This window comes from Serinus canaria, chromosome 3, assembly GCF_022539315.1.
Source record: "Serinus canaria isolate serCan28SL12 chromosome 3, serCan2020, whole genome shotgun sequence".
NCBI classification, from domain to species: Eukaryota; Metazoa; Chordata; class Aves; order Passeriformes; family Fringillidae; genus Serinus; species Serinus canaria.
This window is the reverse complement of record NC_066316.1, coordinates 97,662,775-97,688,422: the sequence shown is the minus strand read 5'-3', so window position 1 is coordinate 97,688,422 and position 25,648 is coordinate 97,662,775. Positions and strand designations below refer to the sequence as shown.

At 36.0% G+C, this 25,648-nt stretch overlaps 1 protein-coding gene across 2 annotated transcripts in view; it reads left to right on the top strand.

Annotated features, from left to right (window-relative positions):
- The window catches only part of MBOAT2 (membrane bound O-acyltransferase domain containing 2), an 85,756-nt gene extending 62,941 nt beyond the window's left edge, over positions 1-22,815 (top strand). For both annotated transcript variants that reach the window (XM_050972700.1, XM_050972699.1), the window contains 8 exons: positions 3,495-3,549; positions 4,330-4,513; positions 10,129-10,321; positions 12,672-12,775; positions 13,121-13,185; positions 17,888-18,020; positions 20,490-20,641; positions 21,142-22,815. In XM_050972700.1, coding sequence (XP_050828657.1) covers positions 3,495-3,549; positions 4,330-4,513; positions 10,129-10,321; positions 12,672-12,775; positions 13,121-13,185; positions 17,888-18,020; positions 20,490-20,641; positions 21,142-21,364 — 1,109 coding nt within the window. In that variant the 3' untranslated portion in view covers positions 21,365-22,815. The remainder of the gene's footprint in view (positions 1-3,494; positions 3,550-4,329; positions 4,514-10,128; positions 10,322-12,671; positions 12,776-13,120; positions 13,186-17,887; positions 18,021-20,489; positions 20,642-21,141) is intronic.
- Positions 22,816-25,648: the final 2,833 nt, after the last annotated feature.

The window sequence follows — 25,648 nt, the reverse complement described above, 5'->3', positions numbered from 1 at the left end:
CAGGGTAGTGGTGCCTAAGGGTGTTGGGTTTGTTACCATTAGGATATGGGCTTTTGAGAAGGAATGTGAAGACAGAACTTCCTCATGATGTAGATCACTTGGGAAATTTTTTTAACCCATGATTTACATAATTCTTTTACCAAGGAAGGATCATAGGAGTATTTCCTCCTTTACAGATGAGAAAATGGAGTTACAGTTGTTGAATGACCAAACCCATTTTCTCTAATCTCTGCTGTGTGATTTGGTAGTAAGAAGGAGCTGCAGTTGTTGTGGTAATCTCTTGCTTTAGGACAGAAGAAAGCAATTATAATCCCCAAAGGAATGCTACACAACCTCAAGAGTTCTCTAGCAGCAGTGTGCTGCTGAAGTGGGAGTTCTTAATCTCCAGTGTGTCGTAGGTAGGTAACAGCTATGGCTTATCAGGTCTCTGTTCCCATGGGCCTGGGAAGTAGTGAATGTGTATCTATTAATTCATCTCATATTGAATGAGTAGCAAGGTAAGAGCACCTCTTCCATGCTTATTTTCTATGATTTAAAAAATCTTAACAGTAGCTTCCTGAAAGTTTTCAAGAGTATGACAGAGATCATCATGTTCTTGCATGCTGTGCTAAGATGATAAATGGGCCTTCAAGGCACTGAGAAGGCATTTAAAAAAAAGCCCAGCAAAACAGGGAAAGCTACTAACCTGATGACAAAGAATCTGCTGGCTGGAGGGAAACCTTCGTGAGATAGGGAAATGAAAAATTGATCGAGGCTTCCTTGTATGGAGTATGTTTTAGACAGCAAGTGCATTGCACACAAAGTTATTTGGGCCTTAAATGACTTCATATGTCTGTATGTAACAATTACATACATAACATAACTAAAACCTGCTTTAAATAGACCATTTCTTTCCTCCTTCCTCTCCAAAACCACAGATCATATCCCAGTGATTAGATTCTTCTATTTCAGGTTTGAGGTTCTTTCCTCCTTTTTTCTCACACATCTGTAATATGAATTATTTCATTTGACTAATTGCCTTTATTTAATGACTAATCTGGCTTTATGCAAGTTCCTTTGGACACACTGGGTGATCACTTCCTCCTTCTGACTTCAGGGTAAAATACTTACATGGAATATAATGGCAAGGGAGGCTTCTGCTCCAGTCAGTTTATGTTGTGTGGGCTGTGAGAGACTGAAGACTCTGTTTGAGACACTTCACTGTGTGGTGGGGTCTATAGTCTTTGTGTTAAATTTGTTTGTATTAAATTCAGAGATTCGCTACCTGAGAACTGTAATATTATGGCCTTAAAGGTTACAGATTCTTTCAAAATGCTTCTTCCACATTTTTTATTCAGTACCTTCATCAGCATAAAAGTCGTCGCTACAGAAGCAAGAAGATGTGAAAATGTAATGATGAGGAAGAGAAGGTGATGCTTTGTGAAGGCTGACCTAGAACAGAGACTAGACAAAGCTAAAGAATAAAATAGGAATTCATTAGGAGGCCTCAATGAATCCACCTTGAGCAGCACAAGAGCCCAGCCAGGGCTACACTGCAGGTGAACCCAAAATGGTCACAAAAATGGACAACCGGGCATGGGGTCTCACACTTTTAGAAGTTCTGGTCCATTTGCAAATTGGAGCTGATTGTCCAATTACAGCTTTAGCCCACAAAGTCCCATCCTTCTTGGTTTTCTCTCTACAGTCCACTGTTGTTCATGCTCTTGAGCCCGAGATCTGGATCAGCCATCCTTGGTCCCCAGATAGAGATGGAATCGTTTTGTCTCCCTACTCTGTGAAGAGAGCTCACCATCCCCTAATATGAAGCCCAGACCCACACACTAAATCAGCACAGTATCTGAAAAATAGAAAAGCTAAAACCTGAGGCATCAGAGGTGCTGCATGAAGTTAGGGGGTGATTCGTTCTTCAGTTTCTTGCCTTGAATGAGTATGAAGGATAACTTTTGACTGTGAAGGATCAGGACCAAGGAAGGCATTTTCCCAGGCTATATTGAGAGAGAGGAGGTGGCAAGTTGGTAACTCCCTCTGTATTCTCAGCTTTGTTGAAGACTTCAAGTGTGGTTTTGAAGTCATAAGTGTGTGTAGATCATGGCCACACTGGAGTCACACACTAAGACAACAGAATTTCCTTCTTTGTAGATAACAAGTGTTTCCATGAGTCATAGAATTAAATTAGCTTTTACTTCCCCTCAGCTCCTCAATCTTTTTTGTCATAAGGCTGACTGATTTTGATATCTAAAAAAAAAAAATTGGCTCCACTTGAACCTAACCGTCGATCAAGTATAAGGGCTCCCCTCTCTGGATTTACTGGCATCAAGGAGTGGGGTTGAAAGCAACCTTTCTATGACAGGAGGACTATCTTCTCTAGAAATACCTATTTTCATAAAGCACATTAGAATTTCATACTTCTATTGCCCTGCTCTTTTGTCAAACTTGATTAGAAATTGGTTGCTGGGTTTGGGCACTGCTGTGGAGGAAGAAAATTGAAGTGTGATCCCATAAATTTGATTTCCTTTAGGAAGCTATGTGGATAAAGTTTTTAGTAGTTGCAGTGGCAAAGAAAAAATGCAAATATGAACAGCAGGAAATGGCTGCATGTGGGAATGTCTGAGCCACTAGAGAAGGCTGCAGGAGGAGCTGGTCATTCTGTCAGGCAGTGCTGGCTGGTATTAGCCAAGGCTGTCTGAAGGAGGGAGCTCTTACCTTTTTTGCTCCCCTGAATTAGTGTATTTCATAGTAAATGAAAATGTTGAAAGTCTTATTTTTTACTTTTCTCTTTGATGAAAGTAGCGATTTTGAAGACTATTTTTCAGGGATAGGTTGCCAGCATTTCAGAAATAGCTACATTTGGCAAGAAGTAAACTCAGTCTTGTTGCTGAACTTAGACTTGGACTGCCCCCTTCTGCTAGCAGGGGTTAGAGCTTCTTGTTAGTGCTCAGCAAAAAGGCTGTGGCACCCTTTACTGCCATGCCTGCTTCACTGGAGCTTGGTCACAACCTTTACTTGCAGTGCAAAGCTGTTCTTGAGGTCTGCCATAAGTTTCCAATTGCTGAAGTCTCTGTTGGACTGTGTCCATTTTATGCATTGACACTGCAGTGACTATGGCTATGACAATGGCTATGACAATGGCTATGTTTTGGGGCTTGTCCTGTTTCCAGAACTGGAAGTAAAGGGTTTTAATACCTGCAGACTTTGAAGTCTCAAGTAATTTAGGAGAATTGGTTTTGTTAACACTTCTTTCAAGTTGTCAATGCTTTTCTGAAATCCACACGATTTCATGTTTAGGCACTGCTGGATATAACTGAAGATATGAGAGTTTGTGATTTTGTCAGCAAGAACTGTTTGATCCAACTCCAGCAAAAATGTTATGTGACATAATAGCTCTGAAATTGCTCAAGGCATTAAGAAATTACATTGCAGCATGAGACTTGTTCTGCTGAGTAAAATGTGGGGGGATTTAGCTTTTCTTTGTTTTTTCTTGCCCTCTTCCCTAGGAATGTTTCGGAAGAATGAAGACTTGACTCCATCACAGAGGTGTTTGGCTGTAAGGTAGGTTTTCAGCTTTAGGGGTGTTTTGTGTATTTTCTTAATGCTCTGTGCAGTTTCTACAGCTCAGGTTCAAGACAGAGTTTACAAGCTCATGCCAAACAGATCCAGTTTTTAATATATTTTTAGTTTAATTTTTACATTTTTCCTTCTGAAAAATATCACTAGAAGTAGATTTTATAGTTTTTTAGAAAAAACATTCTAAGTTTTATGCAGTCTATGCAAATGAATTCCATATCAGATAGAAAACTAGTAAACAGTACACATGTGAAGTAGCTAGTGAAGAAACATTTTTAAATTCTGTTTTTCAGTATTTAGCTTGCCTTTTCTCAGTTCTTTATTCAGGACACTAGGAAATAGCATGTTGCTTTGGCCAGAGAGTATTGAGGCATTTGCTTTAATTGAAATTATTGCCAGTTAACCCAAACCTTTGTTTATTGATTCAGTTGTTGAGGGGAAAATACAGAGCTTAATACAGTTAACACTTAGGAAAACAGCCTTCCCTTTCCTTCCTTGGGCTCAGCTTCAGTCAAACACCTCTGCTGGGCAAGGAGAGACTCAGGACAGTTCAGGAGGTCTGTCTGAAATGCCCAGTGTGGATTGAAAAGAAATGCTATGTGTAGAATGTTTCAAGCTGTGATTACAAAAGACAAACTGCTCCTTGTCCATGTGGCTTTTACTGCAGTTAGAGTGAGTGGTAGCATGGAGTGTGACTTTTCCTGCTATGGAAATCCTGAAGAATGACACAATCCATCTCACATGTTGCTTGTCTTTGAATTACAGACGCATGCCAAGTCTACTGGAGTATTTAAGTTACAACTGTAATTTCATGGGTATCCTGGCAGGCCCGTTATGCTCTTACAAAGACTATATTACTTTCATTGAAGGCAGATCATACCAACTGCAACAGTCTGAAGCAAATGGGAAGGAAGATACAAAGTATGAACAAACGGATCCTTCCCCAAATGTAAGATGTATGACTCTTGCAGTGCTGATGCTTATGGAATCATTGCATGGGAAGCTTGGTTTGCACTCTTCATTTACAGGCATAACTGCTGAGCTGAGTCTGGAGTTCATTCATCAACGGAATAGTTCCCTGGTCAAAAAGTTATATGCTTATTTTTTAAAGGCAGGTTTTCTCCATGGTTTCCAGTCTGGATCTTGTGGATAAAAGCAGATTAATTTGGAGCTTCCTAACAAGCTTATGTGGTAAAAAGCCATCTTTAAATGAAAACTGTTCATGCATGTTCACTTCAAAGCATATACTGTGCCTAAAAACCCAGTCATATATAACAAATTGAAAAAGTCATAGAAATAGTTTCATTTTCCATGCTTGCAGTCATGTAGAGAGGTATCAAAGGATTTTGATCTGAAGCTGTAGTAAAAGAGGCAGTACCCCTAGCACTATGAACAACACTTCAAGACACATAAGTCTTTTTTTGTCTTTGGCCTGTTATTGGAAAAGAGACCAAATACATAGAGAAGATAATCCAGTTGATTGTCCCTTACAGGAGAGATTGTATGACCTGAATTTAAATCAAAAGCTCACAAAACTTGTTACTTTTAAAATTAAGTCCAATTAGGTTAATGCCCAGAGTATTGAATATTTTCACTCTTTTCATATTGTCTTAAATAGTAAGGCATATTGTCTTAAATGTATCAGGCATTTAAATTTACATGTGCCTAAGATAATTCTTACCTCACATAAGAGGCAGAATTATCATGGGGTCAATTGGAACACTTCACATGGATGGCTTTTGCTAATTCCAGCACCAGTTGCCCATATTCTGCTTATCTTGTGAGACCAGCTGTTGCTGGAGCAGATGGAGGTGTTCCCATGTGTAGCTGCTTGTCTTGTCCTACCATCTAAAGGTTATGGCCCCACAGCTGGGGCAACAGGGAGTGCTTCCCAATCACTTGGTGCATCTCCAACCACTTCCATCCTTGGAGAGGTGGGTGAGGACTCTTTGCATGTTCCATTCTACCTATCTTGTGTGATTGGAGAAACTTGCACAACTGGAATCTAAACTCATAGCTGGAGGGTGATAACACTTGAAGGTGCTCCACAAATTGACAGAGCATGTGGGCTCACACAGGTGAGCTGTGGAACACGTTAGGAAGGGCGAGACATGGAGAATTCCTTGTGTAGATCAGCATCACATGGCCCATGCTCTGCTTTGCTATGTTGTATCAACAAAGTTGTGGGGACTTTTGCTTCTAAACATTGTTTTGGCCCAGTAAATCTTGTGTACTAAAATCCTATGTCTGCAGAAAAGTGTTATGTAGTAAAATTATTTCAAATGAATGGAGATAAACCAAACCTGCCTGTATCAGTACTTCTGGACATACATCCACTGATTGCCTGATAGGACTTCCTGACTTTTTACCACATAGTCTTGCTAGTAATATGAACAAGGTCAATAGAAACAACTATAAACCTATGATGGGTTCTTTTTTCGGGTAAGTGCTCTTCCTTAAAATTATTTGCTCTTAAGATGCTTGAAACTTTTGCAATTTATGCTGCATTAGCTTTTGACATAAAAACAAAGAGAAGCTGTTTATGCTCCTGATACTTCATCTCCCAACTGGTGTTAGAGAAATCTGGCTGCATTTTATAACACCAGTGACTATTGTGTGCTTTTGGAGAAAGATGAATGACACAATTTTACTGCATTTGCTGTATCAATTAAAATATTCATTGTCTTTTTCTAGAAGAAGGTTTAAATACCATTAACTTTATATTAATACTTTAAATTTTTTATTATTTCAAGAAGAAAAAATTTTTAGATAACGCAAAAAAAAATTGAAATGTAGTGGGGATCAGCAAATGTTAACGTCATAAATAAAAAAGAATCCTTGAGCTGAGTTACAGTAAGTTTCATTTCTTGTTAAATACAATTACATAACTGAAGTAGTTCATGCCAGCCTCCTTCTCTATACTGTGTGTGTTGACTGCATGATGTTAACTTGGATTAGTACTTTTGCTGTGTTCATTGCATGTTAAATGAATCAAGTCACCATATTAAAACTTACTTCTTATATCCTTCCTATTGTGCCTTTTTGCAAGCTATCAGTTGTTGGTGCTCAAAGTGGTGTCAACTCTCAGAAATTAATATCTGTCTTTGTAAGTTTCTTTTTATTATGGCTACCCTTAAAATACAAGATTCCTGTCAGCAGATATCTGCTTTCTTGCTTATTATGCAGAATCTTCCTACAGGTTATAATGTTCTTGCTTAAAAATCTATAATTTTTGTCTGAGGTACCAACATCTCCAGAATAATGTGCTTTAACACTGTTTAATATTATGTTGTAAGTACTGATTCCTTATCAAATTAAGAACAAGTTCATTCAAATAAAAATTTTCAAGATTCCTCTCTACTTTTTAAAATCTGCTTTGATATGTTATACATGTTTATGCAGTAATTTAGTTCTAAACTTTGTTAGCTCTGTGAGTGTTTTACCTTTATTTCTTCAATTAGAAAGCTGCTCCTGAACTGCTTTCTCCAGTTAGGTATCTAGCTTTCAACCTAATTATAATCCCATCTAATTTATGCTCATCTAGTTTTGTCCTGGCACTGTCTTCTAGCTTAAGTACGTCCTTCCCTTCCCAGTGTTGATCATCTTTCATATTTTTATACAGGTATGCCCAGTTGTTTATCAAAATTGGATGAGAGGTCTTTTTACCTTTTTATTGTAAAATAATTTGTATTTTGTGCTTCTTCTGAGGTCAAAGTTATCCTGCATCTTACTGTCTTTTAATTCCTTAACAGAGCAGTTATTTTGCTGAGTTGAAAACTTAAAAGAGTAAATGAAATGAAACCTCAAATTACTTCACCCTTGTAGAAACTGACCAACCCTCCTATGTGACTGTGCAATTCAGTGATTTCCCATTTATAGCTTGGCAAAGAAAGGTGAATTAAGTAATCAGGAGTGAATGAATGTTTTACCAAATGCATTTCAATAGGTAATTGAAACATTGAACAATGATTTTGTTGGTATCATTGCATAGTGTTGTAGTTTGAATCAGATAATTTGATTTGTCTGAAACTAACTTCTGAAAAAGCGAGCAAAAACCCACCAGAACCTATCAGACATACCACCACACCTTCCCACCAAAAAAACTTTCCAAACAACAAATGCTCCCCCGCAAAATGCAAAAAATTTAGATTTTCATCTGATTTGTTTCTCTAATCTGACTCAGCCTAAGGAGCACAAGCCAAACCTTCAGGGAGGGGGTGGAGGCAGGGCACGATTCCTTTGTCTTGCAGCCTGTGTTTGGCTTGGCCTCAGAAACTCTGCTTAAACCAGTCTGGAAACAGCAGCTCCCCAGCTTTGTAGATGGAGGAGATTTATTTCCACCACAGTTTTCTAGGGACACTGTTATCCCTGATTCTGATCCCTGTAAGTGGTATCAGCATGGTGGGATTTATAATTATTGAGTGAAGTAGTGCAGTTGGAAAAAAAAAAGTTTACTCATGGCAGAGTACTGTATGAGTTCATTATTTTTCCTTAAAATAAATTTTGTTGAAACCCTGATGCTCTTTTGTAAAAAAGGTGTTTTCACCTCCACAATTTAGTTAACAACCTTCAGAAAAATACAAAGCATATTTGGTTTTTTGAATAGGCAGGTGAATGGCATCAGTTTACTAATAAAAAAAAAATAGCAAATAGAGGCAGTGGCACAAGGCAGGTCTTTGAACAGAGATAACATTATAAGTGCCCAAAACATTTTTTGCGACTTTGTCGTCATCTTCAGATGGAAAGAACCTATTTCATATATTCATACTTAGGTCTTAACTTGCATGTTACTGTTACCAGCTTATTGTTTCTCCTGCAGAATTGAACATGACTTAAAATTATGGCTTAGGCCTTTAAGTTAAATCCTTGCAAATATCTTCAGAACTTGGTGTGGTGCTTTCTGATACTTACAAATATCCGACTTTTGCACTTGTCAGGTACTGCTTACCAGAATTAAAAATTCATTAGCTTTAGTAGTAACTGATTTTATGAACATACATTTCTATTGAAGATCCTGTAGGCATTAAGCCAACTGAACTTTCCCTCTGCTGTAGCAAAGAGATAGATTATTAATAGTTCTGGAATAACAAAAGAGTGCTTTTAGAAAATTAATGCTCTTCACATTGAACTCTTGTAATAGAATAAAGTATTAAAATTAAGTTCATTAGAAAGCAAGTAGAAACAAATAATTAAGCACCAGCTTTAACCATTAATAGGTAGTTATCTGGCTGATGGTTTTTTTTTCTGAAATTGCTGATTCCTGATCGTGATCCTCTCTGAAGTATCTTCTGAGATGAGCCAAGTGAAATATATGCAATATCCAAAAATACCCTCACTGTTTTACAGCTTTTCCAAGTCTCATTCTTTAATCAGGTTGTACCACTTCTTGCATCTGTGCAACTGGGTGAATCTTTGATACTGTGTGTCTTGCCAAAGTTTGTGCTTTCAGTTGGACATTTACTGCCCCATTCTGTATCATGGAAAAAAATTGCTCTTTATTTTGGAACTAGATGTTAAGCTGCACTTTCAGTGAAGCAGATTGATTGTTTTCTGGTCAAGTTTAGTATCTGTATAATTGTAATGTAAATTAAAACAGTAATGCTTAAACAGTGAGATTGCATAAAAGCTTGAAAATTGCATTTCAGTGAATTAGCTCTCGAGCTTCTCTTGTTGGTGCTTGCTTTAGTATGTTACTGGGGTCTTTCACAAAGCATGGTGTTTGCCCTTGGGATGTGGATCAGACTAGTGACTTGGAGCAGTCAGCGTCAGGCATATATTGCTCTGTATGTTTATAATAGAACCTTAGAAAAGTTCTACTGAAGATGCATACTCTTTACTGTGGTGGTTACAGCAAAGCTGAATTTTGAGAAAATTTGAGTAGGTCCTATCTGAAAAACACACTTGTACATATCTGTGAGCCTATTATTTGTACCATTGTAGTTTGCTCACTGTTATTAGAAAACGGGTCCATGTAGAACTGCTTGGCTCAAATTTGTGCTGAAATTCATAAATCATTTCACTGTTTTAGTTGGTTTATAATTCAGATGCTTTGATAATGTAACAGAGATGACTGGTGTATTGAGTTGGGCAGAAATTGAACTCCTACATTATGCCAAAGGGTACTGGAAAGAAACTGAAGTTTTGCCATTGTTCTGGAATCTCTGCAGTAATAATCTTACTTTGTCCTAGGTTGTATGTTTTGTGTTATAATGTCTTAACAATTTAATTGCTTCATAATTTGACAAGAAAATAAGAAAAAAACCCCGACTTGCAAAAGGTGCTCTGGTTATTAAAAGGGCTTTTAGAGAGTCACTGTAGTCAGACTGGATTTATTGTGTTGGCCATGGGGAGCAATGCTCACAACTTGATCAATATAACAATATTCCTTGAGTCTCTGTAAAACAGAGATTTTTTTAATAAACTATTTTAAAGTTGCTAGTATATGTATTACTGAAAAATTACCATATGTATATGTCTGTATAGGGAGGGAAGATTATAACTTTGCTTTGTTTCTAAAAGATAAACAAAAAAATGAAGCTTACAGAATCTCCCTTAAATTTTCAGATAGCCGTGGCACAGAAACTCTTGATCTGTGGACTGTCCTTGCTCTTCCACATGACCATTACAAAAACTTTGCCTGTGGAATACAACATTGATGATAACTTCAGAGCTACAGCATCCTGGCCTGTAAGGTTTTTCTACCTGTATGTGTCTCTTATGGCTGCCAGACCCAAGTATTATTTTGCATGGACTTTAGGTAAGTATATGTTTAAAAATATAATAATAACAGAGAGAGCATTGATGAGTATCAAAGAGTACTGAGAATCATCTGAGATGTGCACACTTAAGTGTGTATTAAAAGTGGCAGTGCCCTCTTGAGGCCTTAGGAAAACCTGATTGCATTTAAGTCTTTCAAGATTTTAAGTACATTGAATAGTGTCTCTTTTTGAGAAGTGATTACTCTCTTTTTGGAGAGTGATAGTGTTCCAATGAACAGTAACTTTAAAAAAAGAAAAAATAATAGTAAATCTAGTCTGTTGTACAATCCTTCTTTTTGTTTATGATTTTTAAAATTTTATTTTGATAACTTTTTTTTTGGCATATCTTCAAAGTTAATTTTAACCTCTTTCTATGGTTAGTTATCAGTAATTTGCTTGATGTTATTCAATCACAAAGGAAAGTTAATACTTTGGAGTTCAGGTACACGATACTGTTGTTAATTGTAGGTGGCATTTTCAGAATTTGATGGGTGACACTTCAGTTTTAGCCTTTGTTTACTAAAAGCTTGAATGACTGGTGGGATAACATTCTTTTAGTAACTTATTTAAGACACTTGAATATTTCAGACATTTGAATTATACCATTTAAAGAATATTTTGCATTTCCCTCCATGTTACTTGTAAAAAAACAAGGAAGATGCTTTATTTAAGTAAGCTGACATCTTGAAAGTGGCTCACACAACAGATTTCATCAGCTTCCTCCTCCTCTGCAGTTTTACATATTTGTCTGATAGTTCTTTTGAGAGAAAATCTGTGGGAACAATGCAATAAAGAAAGCTTTAGGGTAGCAGAGCAGCATGACTCATTTACAGCTGCTGGTTTCTTTCCTGGTCAATGAATTAAATACTTTCAGCTTGTCTGGATATAGTAGTTCTGGGGCTTGTTGTGGAAATAAATACTTTTGAATATTATGCTCTTATACACCCATATCATCATCTATAAATAGTAGTAGTCATCTGAAAAGTGAATCATTTCAGTTGGGCTTTTTCTTGCCTTTATTATTTCAGTTGGATTCCTCTTTATGCACTTGCTAGCAGTGTAGAGCTAGCATTCCTCTGGTAAATACCAAAGAAACTAAACTATGCCAACTCTGTACTTGTAGTTTGTTGGCCTTCTTCCTTCCACTTTGTCTCTTCTAAACTTACAATGGTAGCAGTAGAATGTGAGGGGCTTTAACAGCTTTACTGGGTGTTACGCCTTTGAGTTGTACATTACTGTTCTTTACACTTTAAAAAAAGTGTTAATGAAATTAGTTACTTAAAATGCTAGTTAATAAAAATTAGTTACTAAAGTGCTAGTTAATGAAATGAGTACTTAGTCTAGTTACAGTCTTTGCATTCTAGCTTGCAAAGATTGTGGAGTTTGTGTTTTCAGCTGTTTCTAATTGAGCATAAAACTATTGCCCAGTATTTGAAGTTGGCATAGCAATGTCAGATGTAAGGCAGCAAATTTTGTTACTTTCAAAGATGTTTTTAAGAAAAATTTCACAAGGAAGTAAAAATATTATAAATTCAAACACATCTCATTTCCTTGTGTGTGGCCATCCTAATTTGGAAAACACAGGTGAGGAAATGTTAGTGTCTGAGCTAACAAAGCTCAGGTGAAGGTGATGACTGAAAGTGACAGGCAGTAGAGATCCCTTATTTTTTCCCTGCATAGTCCAGATGGCAGTAGAAGCTTTTTCTCCTAGGGAAAAATATTGTTTGCTTGGAACATCTGACCTTTGACATGCACTGTAAACACTTCACATTCAAAGGTGTTGTAACAGTGACCTTGTGCCATTAGTGGAAGTTTGACAAGCTCTGCATTCCTTAGAAAATCACTGGTTTTGTCTGTTTGGTTTGCACTGCTCTCTGTGGGGTGCTGTGAATGCGCACCTGCATGGAGGGAATCACACAATTTAATCTTTATGCTTTAAGCATCACTGTTGCTGCATAATGAAGACCAAAGACATGCGTGTGAACATTGAGCTGCTGTTTCAAATCATTGCAACCAGCCACTGTTTTGTAGTCTTGATGCATCTCATTGAGTTTGTTTTTCTGTCTGACTGCTCAAGCAAATCTAAGTAGGTGGTATGGGAGGGAGGGAACATCTGTACTGTGAAGTAGCTAGTGCTACCTCTCATTCTTATGCTTTTGTACAAATTTTTGAATTGGAAGCAAGTGGTGCTTGGATTGTTTTCTGTTTCTTCAAGTGATCCTCAGTATTTAAAACAAAAAATAGTCTTTAGAATGTGATACCTGTTTTGAACAAATTACATATTGTATGATGCACAATTTGTCATATAGACAGTTTATATTTAATTCGTTTCTTCTTGTCTCATTGCAGCAGATGCAATTAATAATGCAGCTGGGTTTGGTTTTAGAGGCTATGACAAAAATGGAGTTACACGTTGGGATCTAATCTCAAATCTGAGAATCCAGCAAATAGAGGTTTGTTTCTGGTTCTTTCAAAAAAACCCTCATGTCCATGTAGGTAGTTACTCTTTCATTTCAATAACTTTTCCTACACATTTCTTCCTTTAGATGGTGAATATATTCTAAGTAAAAAATGATGTGTTCACACCTTTAAAAAAGGGCAGAAAATAGCTTGTTTTGAACATGTTCTACTTGTCAATTGACTTCCAAAATATTCTGTGGTTATAAGTAGTTGTGTAAATAACTTATTCAACTCATCACAAATGTGGGTGGGAGGATTTAGAATTTATACACAAAAATTTTGAAGCACATTGTGACACTCTGCAATTATGGAAATAATTAGTTTGTTTTACTTTACAGTTTTCCACAAGTTTCAAGATGTTTCTTGATAACTGGAATATCCAAACAGCTCTTTGGCTCAAAAGGTATTTATTTCTTAAAGGAAATTTTTTCCCCTGAAGTTTCTGAGATACATATTTCTTTGAAGATGGTATAACATTTGAAGCTAACTCCCACAAAACAGCACTTGTTTAGCAACTGTGCAGGATATTCTTCTTGTAATACTTGAAGTAAAGCCTCTGAGTTTAGGACTTTCTCATAGTGTAAACTATCAGGTTGTGATAGAATCTGTTTTTCTTCACAGGCCATAGGGAACCTAAAACTGTTAATCTGTGGAGGTGTCTTTTTTCCCTCTCTTAGCATTCAGCCAGTGCATGTTGCTGAGAGCATCAGGCAAAGTGTACATCTCAGCCTGTGAAAGCTCTGCATTATTTTTAGCCACAGAGTGATACAGGAACTTCTGTATGTTCTGTGAGAGAACTTTCTGTGCTCTTTCCATTGAGTGTATGACAGACATCAAACCCTACAATGTGCTGTCAGCAAAAATTCCAAATTACTCTCTCTCAGCTGCACTCTTTTTCCTTGCCTGGGGAACACGTACAGTGCCCTGTGAATTACATCGTTCTGCTTCTTTGTGGTAAGGTGAAAGTAGAAGTGTTCTTGAGTAGCTCATGGGTGTTGTTTCCCTTCTTCCAGTCAGACTGTTGAATTGATCTCCTATCCACAGGTGCAGATTTAACTGAGACCCCTATCTTGGGATCACTTAGAGGACTTTACCCCTTATTGTAGGATAGCTGGCAACTGGGTGTCTCTTGTATCAAATTTCTCCATAGTATGTTCTCTTTCTTCCATAATTTCGTCCCTAAATATTTTGCTCAGTTTAAAAAAGGAATTGAATTTTATGTGATTATTCTGGTTGGCTCAATAGTCAGTGGAATCTATTGCTAGGACAGTCAACAAAAAATTGCATGTTTGCAGGTATTGAAATGTAGCATTTCAAAAACCAAATATGTAATTTAGTTGTTTTGGTTTAGTTAGAGAATAGAAGTTTAACAGTATTAAAACATAATTGGAAAAGGTTATATTTCAACAAACTTTTAAATCTCCTAAACAGAATGATTCTAAACAAAAATTATTAGTGAAGAAGCATAATATTTCTGTTAAAAATTGAAAGAAAAAAAATGCAAGTCAATTGCTCAGGGAGATAATAAAAGAAGATGTGAAGAAAAATTAAAGCATCTCAATATGTGTTTTTTAAAACAATAATAAAAGAATCCTTGGGGATGGTCTAAATTGTTTCTGTCAAAGTGAAAGGGTGTGGAAAGGTGGATGTTTTGTGAAAGTTTTGTTGCAAGTAAAATAGGTCCATAAATAGTGGTAGAGAATGTATACTTTGTTACTAATCTTTTGGTTAGTTGCATTGCTCCAACAATTTGCATAGAGGACAAACTCATGGATTACTTTAAGCATCCACTTTTAATAACTCACTTTTTTTTACCATTTATAGAAGTACCTAAAACTTTAGCTATTAATCTCACATAAAATACCAGACATTAACATTTGTTCTGTTATTTTCTGATAATCATAGAAACGGAACCATCAGTTAAAGAAAGACTGATTGTGTGTAAAAACAAATTTGTAAAAAACAGTTAATGGAACTACAAAACAGAAAGAAATTTAGTAAATATTTAATGTAGTTCATAGTATACAGCAATTTACCAGCATTATTGTTACAAGCATGCAAGTTAAAATAGATATTTACATAGTAGCATATATAGCATGGTTTCATATATAACAATATATATCATTATAAAGTTTCCTGGTTGAAAAAGCTGTTATGTTCCCCTCAGCCCATTCCTTCTCTTTTCCAAAGAAACCATCGCATCCCATTTGTCTTTGGTTATGTTTGCAAAACCTCTGTGGTTCTTTTTGTTAAATTCTGACATCTTTCCAAACCTTCTGTCTTCTTAGAGTAGATGCAGTACTTCTGCTAAGACCTGCAAGATTTTCTCCCTGGCTTTTTAGAGGCAGAGTTGATTAATTTGAGTGGATTATTTATAATTATTTTCTTTGGGTAATACTGTGATGTATTAGGGTGTTATCAGTCTTTTTTTGCAGCAGCAATCTACTGTTGATTCATTCATAGCTGATTCTCAGTGTTTCATACTGCTCATCCATACTCATGCTCAGCTACACTTTTTGAGTAATGTTATAGGAATGGTACTGGGTTGTGTCTTCCACTTTTCTTATTAGATGTTCTATGATTTGGACTTAATCTTGTTGATTTCAGAACATCCTTCAAGTCTGCCAAGATCATTTTGGATTCTAATGTTCTCTACTGAGAAAACAATGCCAATCTCATCCATCCCACCTTCCACCTTAAAAAGGGAAGGGAAGACAAGGTGGAAGAAATACTTCTCAGTTTACCTCCTCAGTTAGTAAAGAAATCATAGAACCAGACTGAAGACAGTACCTTGCTGAACAGTTGGTGCATCTTCCCACTTCTAGAGCATTTTGGATAACCTAAACCACCTATATTTGAATAGATTTTCTCAACCTGTTGTGATGACTGTATTTCCTTCATTTGTTTCTAAGACTGTCAAATGAAGTATTTGAACAAGATTTATTATTGCCAAATCCCTGGAAGCATTTAAGTTTACTTTTTACTCTTTGAAATTGAAATCTGAGGCATTTTACCTTACTGGCATTGATACAGCTGAAATTTGGTTAGTTAATTTAGTGAGTTCTGTTCGCTCCTGAACGCTTTCCAGGGATAATTTCAGTACTTTAAACCCAATAAAGATTGAAGACATGTATCACTTTATTAATGAGATGTAATTAGCCACCAGACATATACACTTAGAATTAATAGCAGTATTAGAACACATAACATTTCATGTGTGCTTAGTGCTTTGGTGTAATACACATTTTTAAACATTCTTCTGCAACTAATTTCAAGCAGATTTAAAAGCACACCTGTACATACACAATTACCTGCAAACTGCACCTCCTCTCCTAAGGGTGTGTGGGATACAAAACCCTGCTTGCATGCACTGCCTGTGGGAGATGTGGGTGCTCCAGCTTGGTGTGAATCTGGTGATTTCACATACCCCCTAGAAAAGCCTGGCACAAATCCATGTGCCTGCAGCTGACAGGGATGAGACACTGCTCCCTGGCATGGTGCACTGCTCTGTCAGGCCTCTATCTGGATGCAGCTACTCTGTGTCTACCAGGGATGCTAGGGATGCTCTGTCTTGGCCAAGACAGAGGTCATTGTATTGGTGGGGTGACTTCTGGCAGTGTCAAATGAGGTTTTGATGAAAAGTATTTTCCAAGATGTCTCCCTGACTCAGTGCACATTTTCCTAATGTTTTGCTACTCCTGAGCCTGATAGATTCTTTGTCAAAAATGTCTCTGTTTAGTATACAGCCTGGCCAGTGTTGCTTTCCTCTTTAAGGTGGTCTGTTTTGGGCAAATGTCCTCAGACAGTTTTAAGTATTAGGCTAGCCCCATGTTCTCATCTTAATTGCCACTGTGAATGAAGCCCTTTAGCAAGAGGAGGGGGTTGTGCACACATCCCACTGAAGACCTCATAAGGTCTTAATCTATTTAACTGAAATAAACTAAATTAGAAAATTACACTTTAAGTTTTCCCCTATTCAGATCCTTTTTGCCTTCTGTTCTTCAATATAGACTACATCAGTAGGTTTCAGTCATCTTTATATGGAAGTTGCAGTAAAGTCGTTAGATTGGTAGTGGATGTTGTGGCTCTCAGTATCATTATCTTGTCATCTTTGAATAACATATGTGCATTCTCTTATCATTCTCTCTTACTTGCTGTGTGGTTATAAAACCTTTTAACATATTTGTGTCTATAGCTTTTTTAGCTAAAAGTCATTTTTGTATGTTAGCTACAGATTTGTGCTCATGCATGCTTGAGGTGTTTATTTTTGCTTTGTTAGTTTGTATCTGTTTCCATGTTTCCTATTGCTTTTTGGTTTTCAGATCATTCAAGGCATTTCAGAACTCTTGATGAAGCCATATCAGGACTTTACCATGTTTCCTATCATTCTTCCACATCATGATGGTTTGTCATTGTGTCATACTCTGTTGTCTTCTAGAAACCACCTTTCTTGGATTCCTTTTTCCCTTCTTCCTTCTAGAATTCCTTTTTATAGGACCTCACCTAGTAATTCAGAGTCTCAGTTTTAAAATAACAGAGTTTGGCATTCTCCTTATTTAATACTCTCTTCAGTACTGGAGTATTTATTACAATTTCATTGTCATGCTCACCTAATTGTGTCACACAGACACATTCTCAACTGTAGTTTCTTTATTATTCAAAATTGAAGGTAGTTATTAGTTTTCCCCTTTTCCTATAAGCTGCTCTTATTTTATGGAAAACATACCTGACTCATCCCAAGAATCTGGTGGTGGTTTGTGCCTTCCAGTGCAGCTTTTCAAACACATTCTTTGATGGCTCAAGATCCCTTATTAATGCCAAAACTCATCTTTGGATGCTTGCGTATCACTTCGTTAGGAATAAGGACAATTTGTGATGGCACTGAGCACAAGTTTAGCACTGAGGGCTGGAATTGGGAGCTGTGAATAGCTTTAAGTAATTTTTGTAAGCCATAATATAGGGACAAAATTATTAAATAATAGAAAACTGCAATTGCATTGAAATTTCTTTGTTGGAGATTAAACTGGTAAAAGTATAAATGATAGCTGGGAAGACAGGGTGATTTATTTCATGTTACTTATCTTGAATTGTTTTTGACTTGCTAGAGTGTGCTATGAGCGAGCCACCTTCAGCCCAACGATCCAAACCTTCATTCTTTCTGCCATCTGGCATGGGGTTTATCCAGGATATTATTTAACATTTTTAACAGGAGTACTAATGACACTAGCAGCACGAGCTGTAAGTACAAACTAAGTATCTTCATAAATAATAAGTTTTGTAAAAGCAAATTGATGATGTTCAGTGCTCCAAAGATGCCCTTTACTGTTGATACACAATCTGTCTGATAGTGGTGTTTATTTTTTTAGTTATGAGAACAATGGGAATGATTAATGAAAAGGAGGGCTTGATTGGTGGAAACAAACAAGACTATACACAGCCTATAACATCTTTGTAGCACCTTCGTATCTTTTGTGGAAGCTCTTCCTCTGTATTAACTGTCAGTGTATTACTATAGCATGCTGAACAGGTTGATGTTATCTAAAATAATTTTGACAAAATCAGTGATGATGAGTAGCTTAAAATTTGGTTGTCATTGCTATATATTTCTAGAGTCTGCCTCATCCCTAATTTCTCTCCAGTACTATTTTAAGGATGATAACTAAAGAATGTTCCCCCTCAAGCAGCACATAAAAATCTCTAGTGCAGTTACTATGTCAAGTTGGCCAGTCAATAGTGCAGTCATATTAACAAGCTTTTGCAGTTGCTATTCAGAACCATATGGAGACAGCAAATCTGCCAAGAAATCTCTCACTGTTCTGCCTGAGAAAGCTGTGTAAGAACAGAGACAGGTTTATCAGTCACTCAGTGGAAAAGAGGAGCAAATTACACATCAGATCAGAGCAGCATAACGGAGCACTTTTTTGTTGAAAGAACCAGGGGAGTGAGAAATGAAGCAGACTGCTCTGTGGTTGCTGTAATAGCTAGGGGAAGGTGTACTTCAGATTTAAATTGCTACTACATCAATAAAACAAATGTTTCTCTTTCTTCACAAGAAATGGGTATAGTCCTTGTTTGACAGAACCAACTCCTTTCTTTACAATAGATAGAGCTTTCTTCTTCTTCCAGATCTGTCACAGGGAACTTTTGACATTTGTCAGCCAGGGACTGGAGCAAAAGCCAAAGTTCTGGGAAAGTTCACAGATAAAAGTTGTTTACTTAGTGAGATGAGTCCATTAAATTGGAGTGCTCAATGCCCTTCATCCTGGGCTTCTCTAGTAGACCATATCGTATTCATGTATCAATCGTATGTATTGATCATAGGAAAAAAAGTAAAAAGGTATTTTCAGCTAGTAAAAAAGTATTTTCAGTTTCTGTATCAACAGGTACTTAATATTAACTAAGATATGTTAGAGCATATTTCTTATTTAACTCTACTAGCCTTTAACTGCAAAGTTTGGCAACACTGATCCACACTTTGTTCTGTTATGCCTAAGCACGTGTCCAACTTATTTTACTGCCTTTAATTATTACAGATTTCATAACTGAGTGTTTACTAGTGGCAGCCGTAGATTTGTGTTAAAAGTTGTTCTTCAAGTCCTAAAATAGAAGATTACAAGAAATTTTGTGAAGCTTCATCTGGGTTCTACAGAACTCAGGAACAAGTCCTTGCATGTGACCATAGGAATAACTAGAGGGAGATGGCAGAATGAAGGGTATGTAGCTAGAATTACTTGTTTGATTTAGCTTAACTAAGAAAAGACTAAGTGGGAATGTGGTATATACAGGGCAATTAGAAGAAGAAGAACTAGAAGGGTCAAAAAGAGTTTTTAATGCAAAGAATTAAACCAGCAGGAGCTAGCTTTGGATACATTCTTTAGAACAAGGAGTTCTAAAGAAGCTGAGGGTTAAGGAGGCTGAACAATGTACAGCTTTTCAGGGAGCACTGCTTCAGTGCAGGTGACTGGGAGGTGGCAACTGTGATATCAAGCTGGGGTCTAAGGCTGAATTGAGCCCATCTTGGTTTGTCAGCACCAAAGACAGAGGGAAGGAGAGGCAAAGATTTACTTATGTGTTTATAATTATAGACTGAAATAAAACTGGACCCAACTCTGTGTGGTATTTAGATTGGAGTTTTTCAAATACTTCTGGTATTCAATCTTTTGAGGAGAATTTTAGAACAAGACAAGATTCAGCTTAGAAATCTGAGTAATTTTATTATAATCCCACTTAATGGCAGTTAAGACTACTGAAATATGTAATTAGAACTGATATTTTGTATATTCTGATATAAACTCTACTTGCCTTAAAATATCTTTTATTAACAAGTGTATAAAAATGGCTTACTATGTAGAAGCTTTTGTCAGAAAGATTCTGGCCTTCACTTACTCCAATCCTCTATATTTACAGCATGGCTTGATAGAATACAACTTCTGCTTCATTCATACAAGCAGTGGAAATTTTCATTGTATTTAGGATAGGATTAATTTATTTAAATTCTGTTTAAATTGATAAATGCTTAAACTCCCATGCTGAATGAATTGCAGGGAATTTGAACCAATTCTTGTTGAAGTTAATGGGCATTTTGAGTAGTTCAAAGATATTTGACCAAACTGTAGCATGTGAATTCATCCTATGACTTTGTCAATGCAACAAACTGAGCTCTCAAGGTTTATTCCTCAGCTAACTTAGTATTACCTGCTTTTTCAGATAAGAAACAATATCAGACACTATTTTGTTCAGTCTCCTGCTGTTAAACTATGTTATGATATTGTAACATGGATGGCAACTCAAGCAGCAATAAGTTACACAGTGGTGCCGTTTGTACTGCTCTCTGTAAAACCCTCTCTCACCTTTTACAGGTAAGCACATTCTACCTGTTTCCTTTTCTTTCACTTGGAGTAGAAGTATATTCAGTGACAGAAGATTTCTGAAGCTATTTTAGTGATACAATTCTAAAATCAATTTGTAGCTGAGCGAACTGTATTTCTAGTGCTCAAATGGTGTGTCTTGTGTTGCTCACACTTTCCTGTCATAACAGATTTATTTTTCTGGGTGCAGGGGAAAAAACTCAGTCAAAAACAAAACCAGAGGATACCTTTGAAATTACTGTCTGCCCTTGAACTATTTTATAGTAAGACTAAATATTGACTTCCTACAAATAACTTGTGAAAAAAGTTGAAAGCAGACTTCTGTTCACTTTATACAGTCCTAAAAAATATGAGGGAAGACTTAATTTCTGATTTTCCCCTTATTTTACTTTTCTTAAATAAAATATTAATGTTTTCATATCTTATGTGCAAAGTATTTCTGTTAGAGTGGTCAGAGTTTCACTGATTCATTATTTCTGTTTGTTTTTTAGCTCCTGCTATTTCTGTCTTCATATTGCCAGCATCCTAGTGTTGTTGGTATTTCCATTGAAAAGAACTCAAAAAGGAAGTAAAAAGCATGAAAGTGTCCAGCCTGTGTGGTCCAGAAAGCTAGAAGAAGAAAGTCTTTTGCAAAAGAACAATTATTCCACAACAAATAATAGTTTCAGTCAGAAAGAAGAAATAACCTGCAGATATCAAGCATTAAAACAGTGATTGAGGAAGTACTATGATGAATATATTTTGTATGTTTTCAGAAACCCATTTTTAGCACCTTTTAAAGGGGTTTGTATTTGTTTGCAAAGATATTTAGTAAGAAAAGAATGCATTACCTAGGAAAATCACATACAATAGCAAGACTGGAAACAAAACAAATTAACCCCTCCCATGCCATGTCCCTGTGGGTCACGCCTTATATGAAGATATTACCATTACTTCAATGGGCACTCAGGACTTGCAACGTATGTCCATAGGGTCATATGTGTGCCCTTTGCTGAATGTACGTTGTGTATCCCAAGGCACTGATGGGGTGGAATAAAATTGTGTCAGTCTAGGATTAACAAATGGAAATTAATTTTTCCAACTGAATGACTTGCCTTAAACCCTCTATTTACTGAAATATTGTTTCTAAGTGGGTATTTCAAGTTTGATTTTATGTGAAAAGTATTTCAGATATATAACACTATGTGCTATAAAGAAGATAATGAGAGGAAATGCAGAGTCACTAGAAGACTTGGGAGTCTTTCAAAGGGAATTGCAATAAGCATCTCAGTATTTGGAGGGTTTTCTTATCTCAAACTATTAGGGTACATTACAGAACTGTAAACATTGATGCCAAATTATAGTTAGGTTTCTTTAATAAAGAGTATAATTACTCTGAATGGATTAAAATGGCCCTTCTGAATGGATTAAAAACACCTGAGGATTTACCTTTTCCATGGTAAGCTGGTAGCTGATAACTCTGATGTAGATTTCTTTTACTTTAAAAGTACCTAAACCCAATAATACACTGCCAGAGGGGGAAAGACAGCCACAATGCACAGAAGACAATGTGCAAGCACTGGGATTTCAATGAAAGTGCAGTTTTGCCCTTAAATACCATCAATACTTGTTCTAGAATAGAACTGTTTTACAAAAAGCAATTTTTAATACTTAAAGTTATTTTGAATTTTCAGGCATCAGTTAGTTCATGATGCTTTCAGTATAAAATAGCAAAATTACCTTGAAGCTCCAGCACATAGGTAGTCAAACACGAAACGACTATCACAACCAATTTCTGTATGCTTGATAATTGATGAACCTTTATCCAAAGAAGTGTGTGAATTTGAGGAAAAGCTTTTTCTTTGAATTAGGATTTTAGATGCAAATTTCATGTCATATTTCTGGGTAACATAATGGAAGAAAGAAATCCTTCAGAATATCTGACTGTTTGAATTATGGAAGTGTAATTCCATAAATCAAGGAAACAATGTAGTGGTTATATCTATTTCCAATCATTTATTGTGATGATTGCTAGTGCTAGAGTACTACTGTTAAAGGGCTACGTTTTAATTGCATATATTCTGTATTTTCATATAATTTTTTTAAGTAAACACAAGATGTTTATCCATGTGGGGTTTATTCTTAATTTTAAACCAGGCATAAAATAATACCAGAGAAAAATAATGCAGCTGGTTGATTAATAACTAACAAATGATTGAGAAAATTTTGTCATAATATTTTGAAACCTGAAATTTTCATCAAATATCTAGCTCCAGTTGGATGAGTAGTCTTACTGCCAGAAGTGCAATGATGGTCCTCAGCTTTGGGGATATTGCCACACTAAAATCATCACAGTACTCCCTGAAGTACCAGACCCTGAGTTACGTCAGAGTTGTTTCCTTGCTATCATGACTCTCTGGCCCTTGGCTCCTTGCCTAAAACTCCAGGAGAAAGAGAACATAACTTCCCATATATGTAGGTTAGCACTAATTAATCTATTCAGAAAAGGGGAACTGAATATGAAATGAGAGTGGATGAGTCTCTTTCGATGAGGATGGATGTTCATTGTTTCAATGACAGCTGTATTATCTTTTAGATAAAATAATCTGACTTCTAAATCCTTACTTTGATTGCCCAGGTAGACTTCCCCTTACATGGGGTTGTGGTTGTCGTACACTTCTTTGACACCAGATTATGGTTTTCTTTTTGTTAATAAGGAAGGGTATCCTAGTTTGTTTGATCATCCTTGTTAGATACAGAATCAGGAAAGACTTTTTTTGTGTTCTGCACTTGAAGGGACATTTACATAAAAGAACAAATTAGATTTGCACATTTCTGGGTGGGTAAGTAGAAATGGGATTGATTCTTTCAGCATTTGTTACTCTTGAACTTAAATTCATCTTATTGGTGCAGTCTTCAAATCTATTTAAAAAAAGCACTTTTGTATTCCAGTACAATGTGCTCTTTTCCTATTTATGTTCTCATTTTACTCTTGATTTACTGTTTTGGCATGAGTGCCCATGTGTGCTGTGAAGGCTTACTAATTCTTCTTAATGAAATATGGAAACAGTTGTAAAGGCTCCCAGAAAATAAGGTTTAGGGTAGTGCAGACTGGTACTTTAATGTGAGTGAATTCAGAGGTACAGTTTTGTTCAGAAGTTTTGTATGTTGGGAAGTTGAAACAACTAAGAAAATACATTCATACTTTCATTGAGCACAGGTCGCAAAATACAGGTTTCAAAATTGGACACAACTTTTTTTTCTTCATGATTTGAACTCAGTAATTGCAATACAAGAAAAACATTACACGTAATAAGTAGTGTCCTAGGATTTACCCTTTAAATGCCATTGTTAAATATAAAAGTACTTTGAATAAAAATCTGCTCTTCACAAGAATGAATTTTCTTGGGGACTATGGAAAGAACTGTTTTATTTTAATGTCAGCACCCTTATTTTAGTCAGACTGGTGTTTTGTTTCCCTCTGCTTTACTCATTTTCTGCCTTGCTATCACACTGGATCCTTTTTATCCATTCAATCAGAAAGAGCAGCCAGCCCCAATGCTTTACATAATTTTTAGGTTTTACACACATCATTTGATAATACTGAATTTGAAAGGATGGAAGTGATTTTTATTGCTCTTCCTAACAAAAATTGTAGAAAGTATATTTCCTATAGGTGTTTTGGACATGAAGAAAACATGGTTTTAAAAGTATTCTTTCACTTATTAAATAATGTATATCCAAAAGGTAAAAGTGTCTCCTGTATTGCAGATCAGTACACTATGAAAAGTAAATGCAACATATCATTAATAATTTTATGGTGCTTTCCAGATATTTGCCTATTGTGAACAGTTCATTCAGGCATTTAATGAGTTAATGTTAGTAAATGAAGTCACCCCAATAGTAACTATTTGCTTGCTTAACATTTTTTAACTTTTATGATTCTGTATTAATGAGAGAGATACATATTACATATTTAAACAATACTTTCAGTGGTGCCCACTACTGTTGTAATCAAAAAGGCTTTGTTTGTTTTGCAGTTACAGATATGCCCTTCTTATAAAGGAAATGTATTCTTCCCTGGCCATTCCTTAAGTTGACATGTAGACAAGATTTCAGTAATTTGTGACATTTGAGGATGTATTACATGTAAAAAAATGGTATGCATTTCAATATGCTCTTGATTACAAATCACACTTTAGTGAGAACACCATGAAGAGACCTTGGTATATTCCCTGCTCTACACTGACATATGGTGTAAGCTTTACCAATACAGTAAATTATTTATTAGAGAAATTTTACACTTTAAGAACTTGTTCTGTTTCCCCCAGGGGAAAAAGTAATATTAATATAAATGCTAGGCTTGTATGACAGGATGCACACTAGGTAGTTTTGCCTCTTTTGATGGCATTGATTTGGATAGTGGTAAAATGTCTTCTGATGCAGAGGAGATGGTTGACATCATCATCTCCTAATTCATATTAGAAGTAATTTTAACAAAATATAGATTTTTTTCTCTCAGAAGCTTTGCAAGCAAGTTGTTGACAATTTGTTTAAATACATGATTAAATGTGTCTTCACGTTTGCATAAAAATGTGTAACTTGCTTATATGTAAACTTTCACATGTTCAACTTTATAAGTTGGCCTTGAAAGATAAAGAAATTTAAAAGCACAAGTTACTGTAATTTAGGCTTTCATTTCCCTTATCTTTAATTCTTTCACTTTGTAATTCTCATTGAATGCTGAAATCAGGCTTGAGAATTTAATTTTCATTGAAAATTTTGAAATATTACCGTCTATGTAGAAAAGTGATCAGTGTTAGAAAAACAGATGGAAATAAATTTAGGGATTTTAATATGATGCAGACTATGTATAAAAAAACTACACATTAGTTCTGTGCGAATTCATGACAGCATTTCACTACATGATTGACCTTTATGTATTTATTTAGGTCCAGTAATACTCTGAACTGCACTTGGTGTATTTTTAAATTTTCCTGTTTAAAAATCAATTGACAA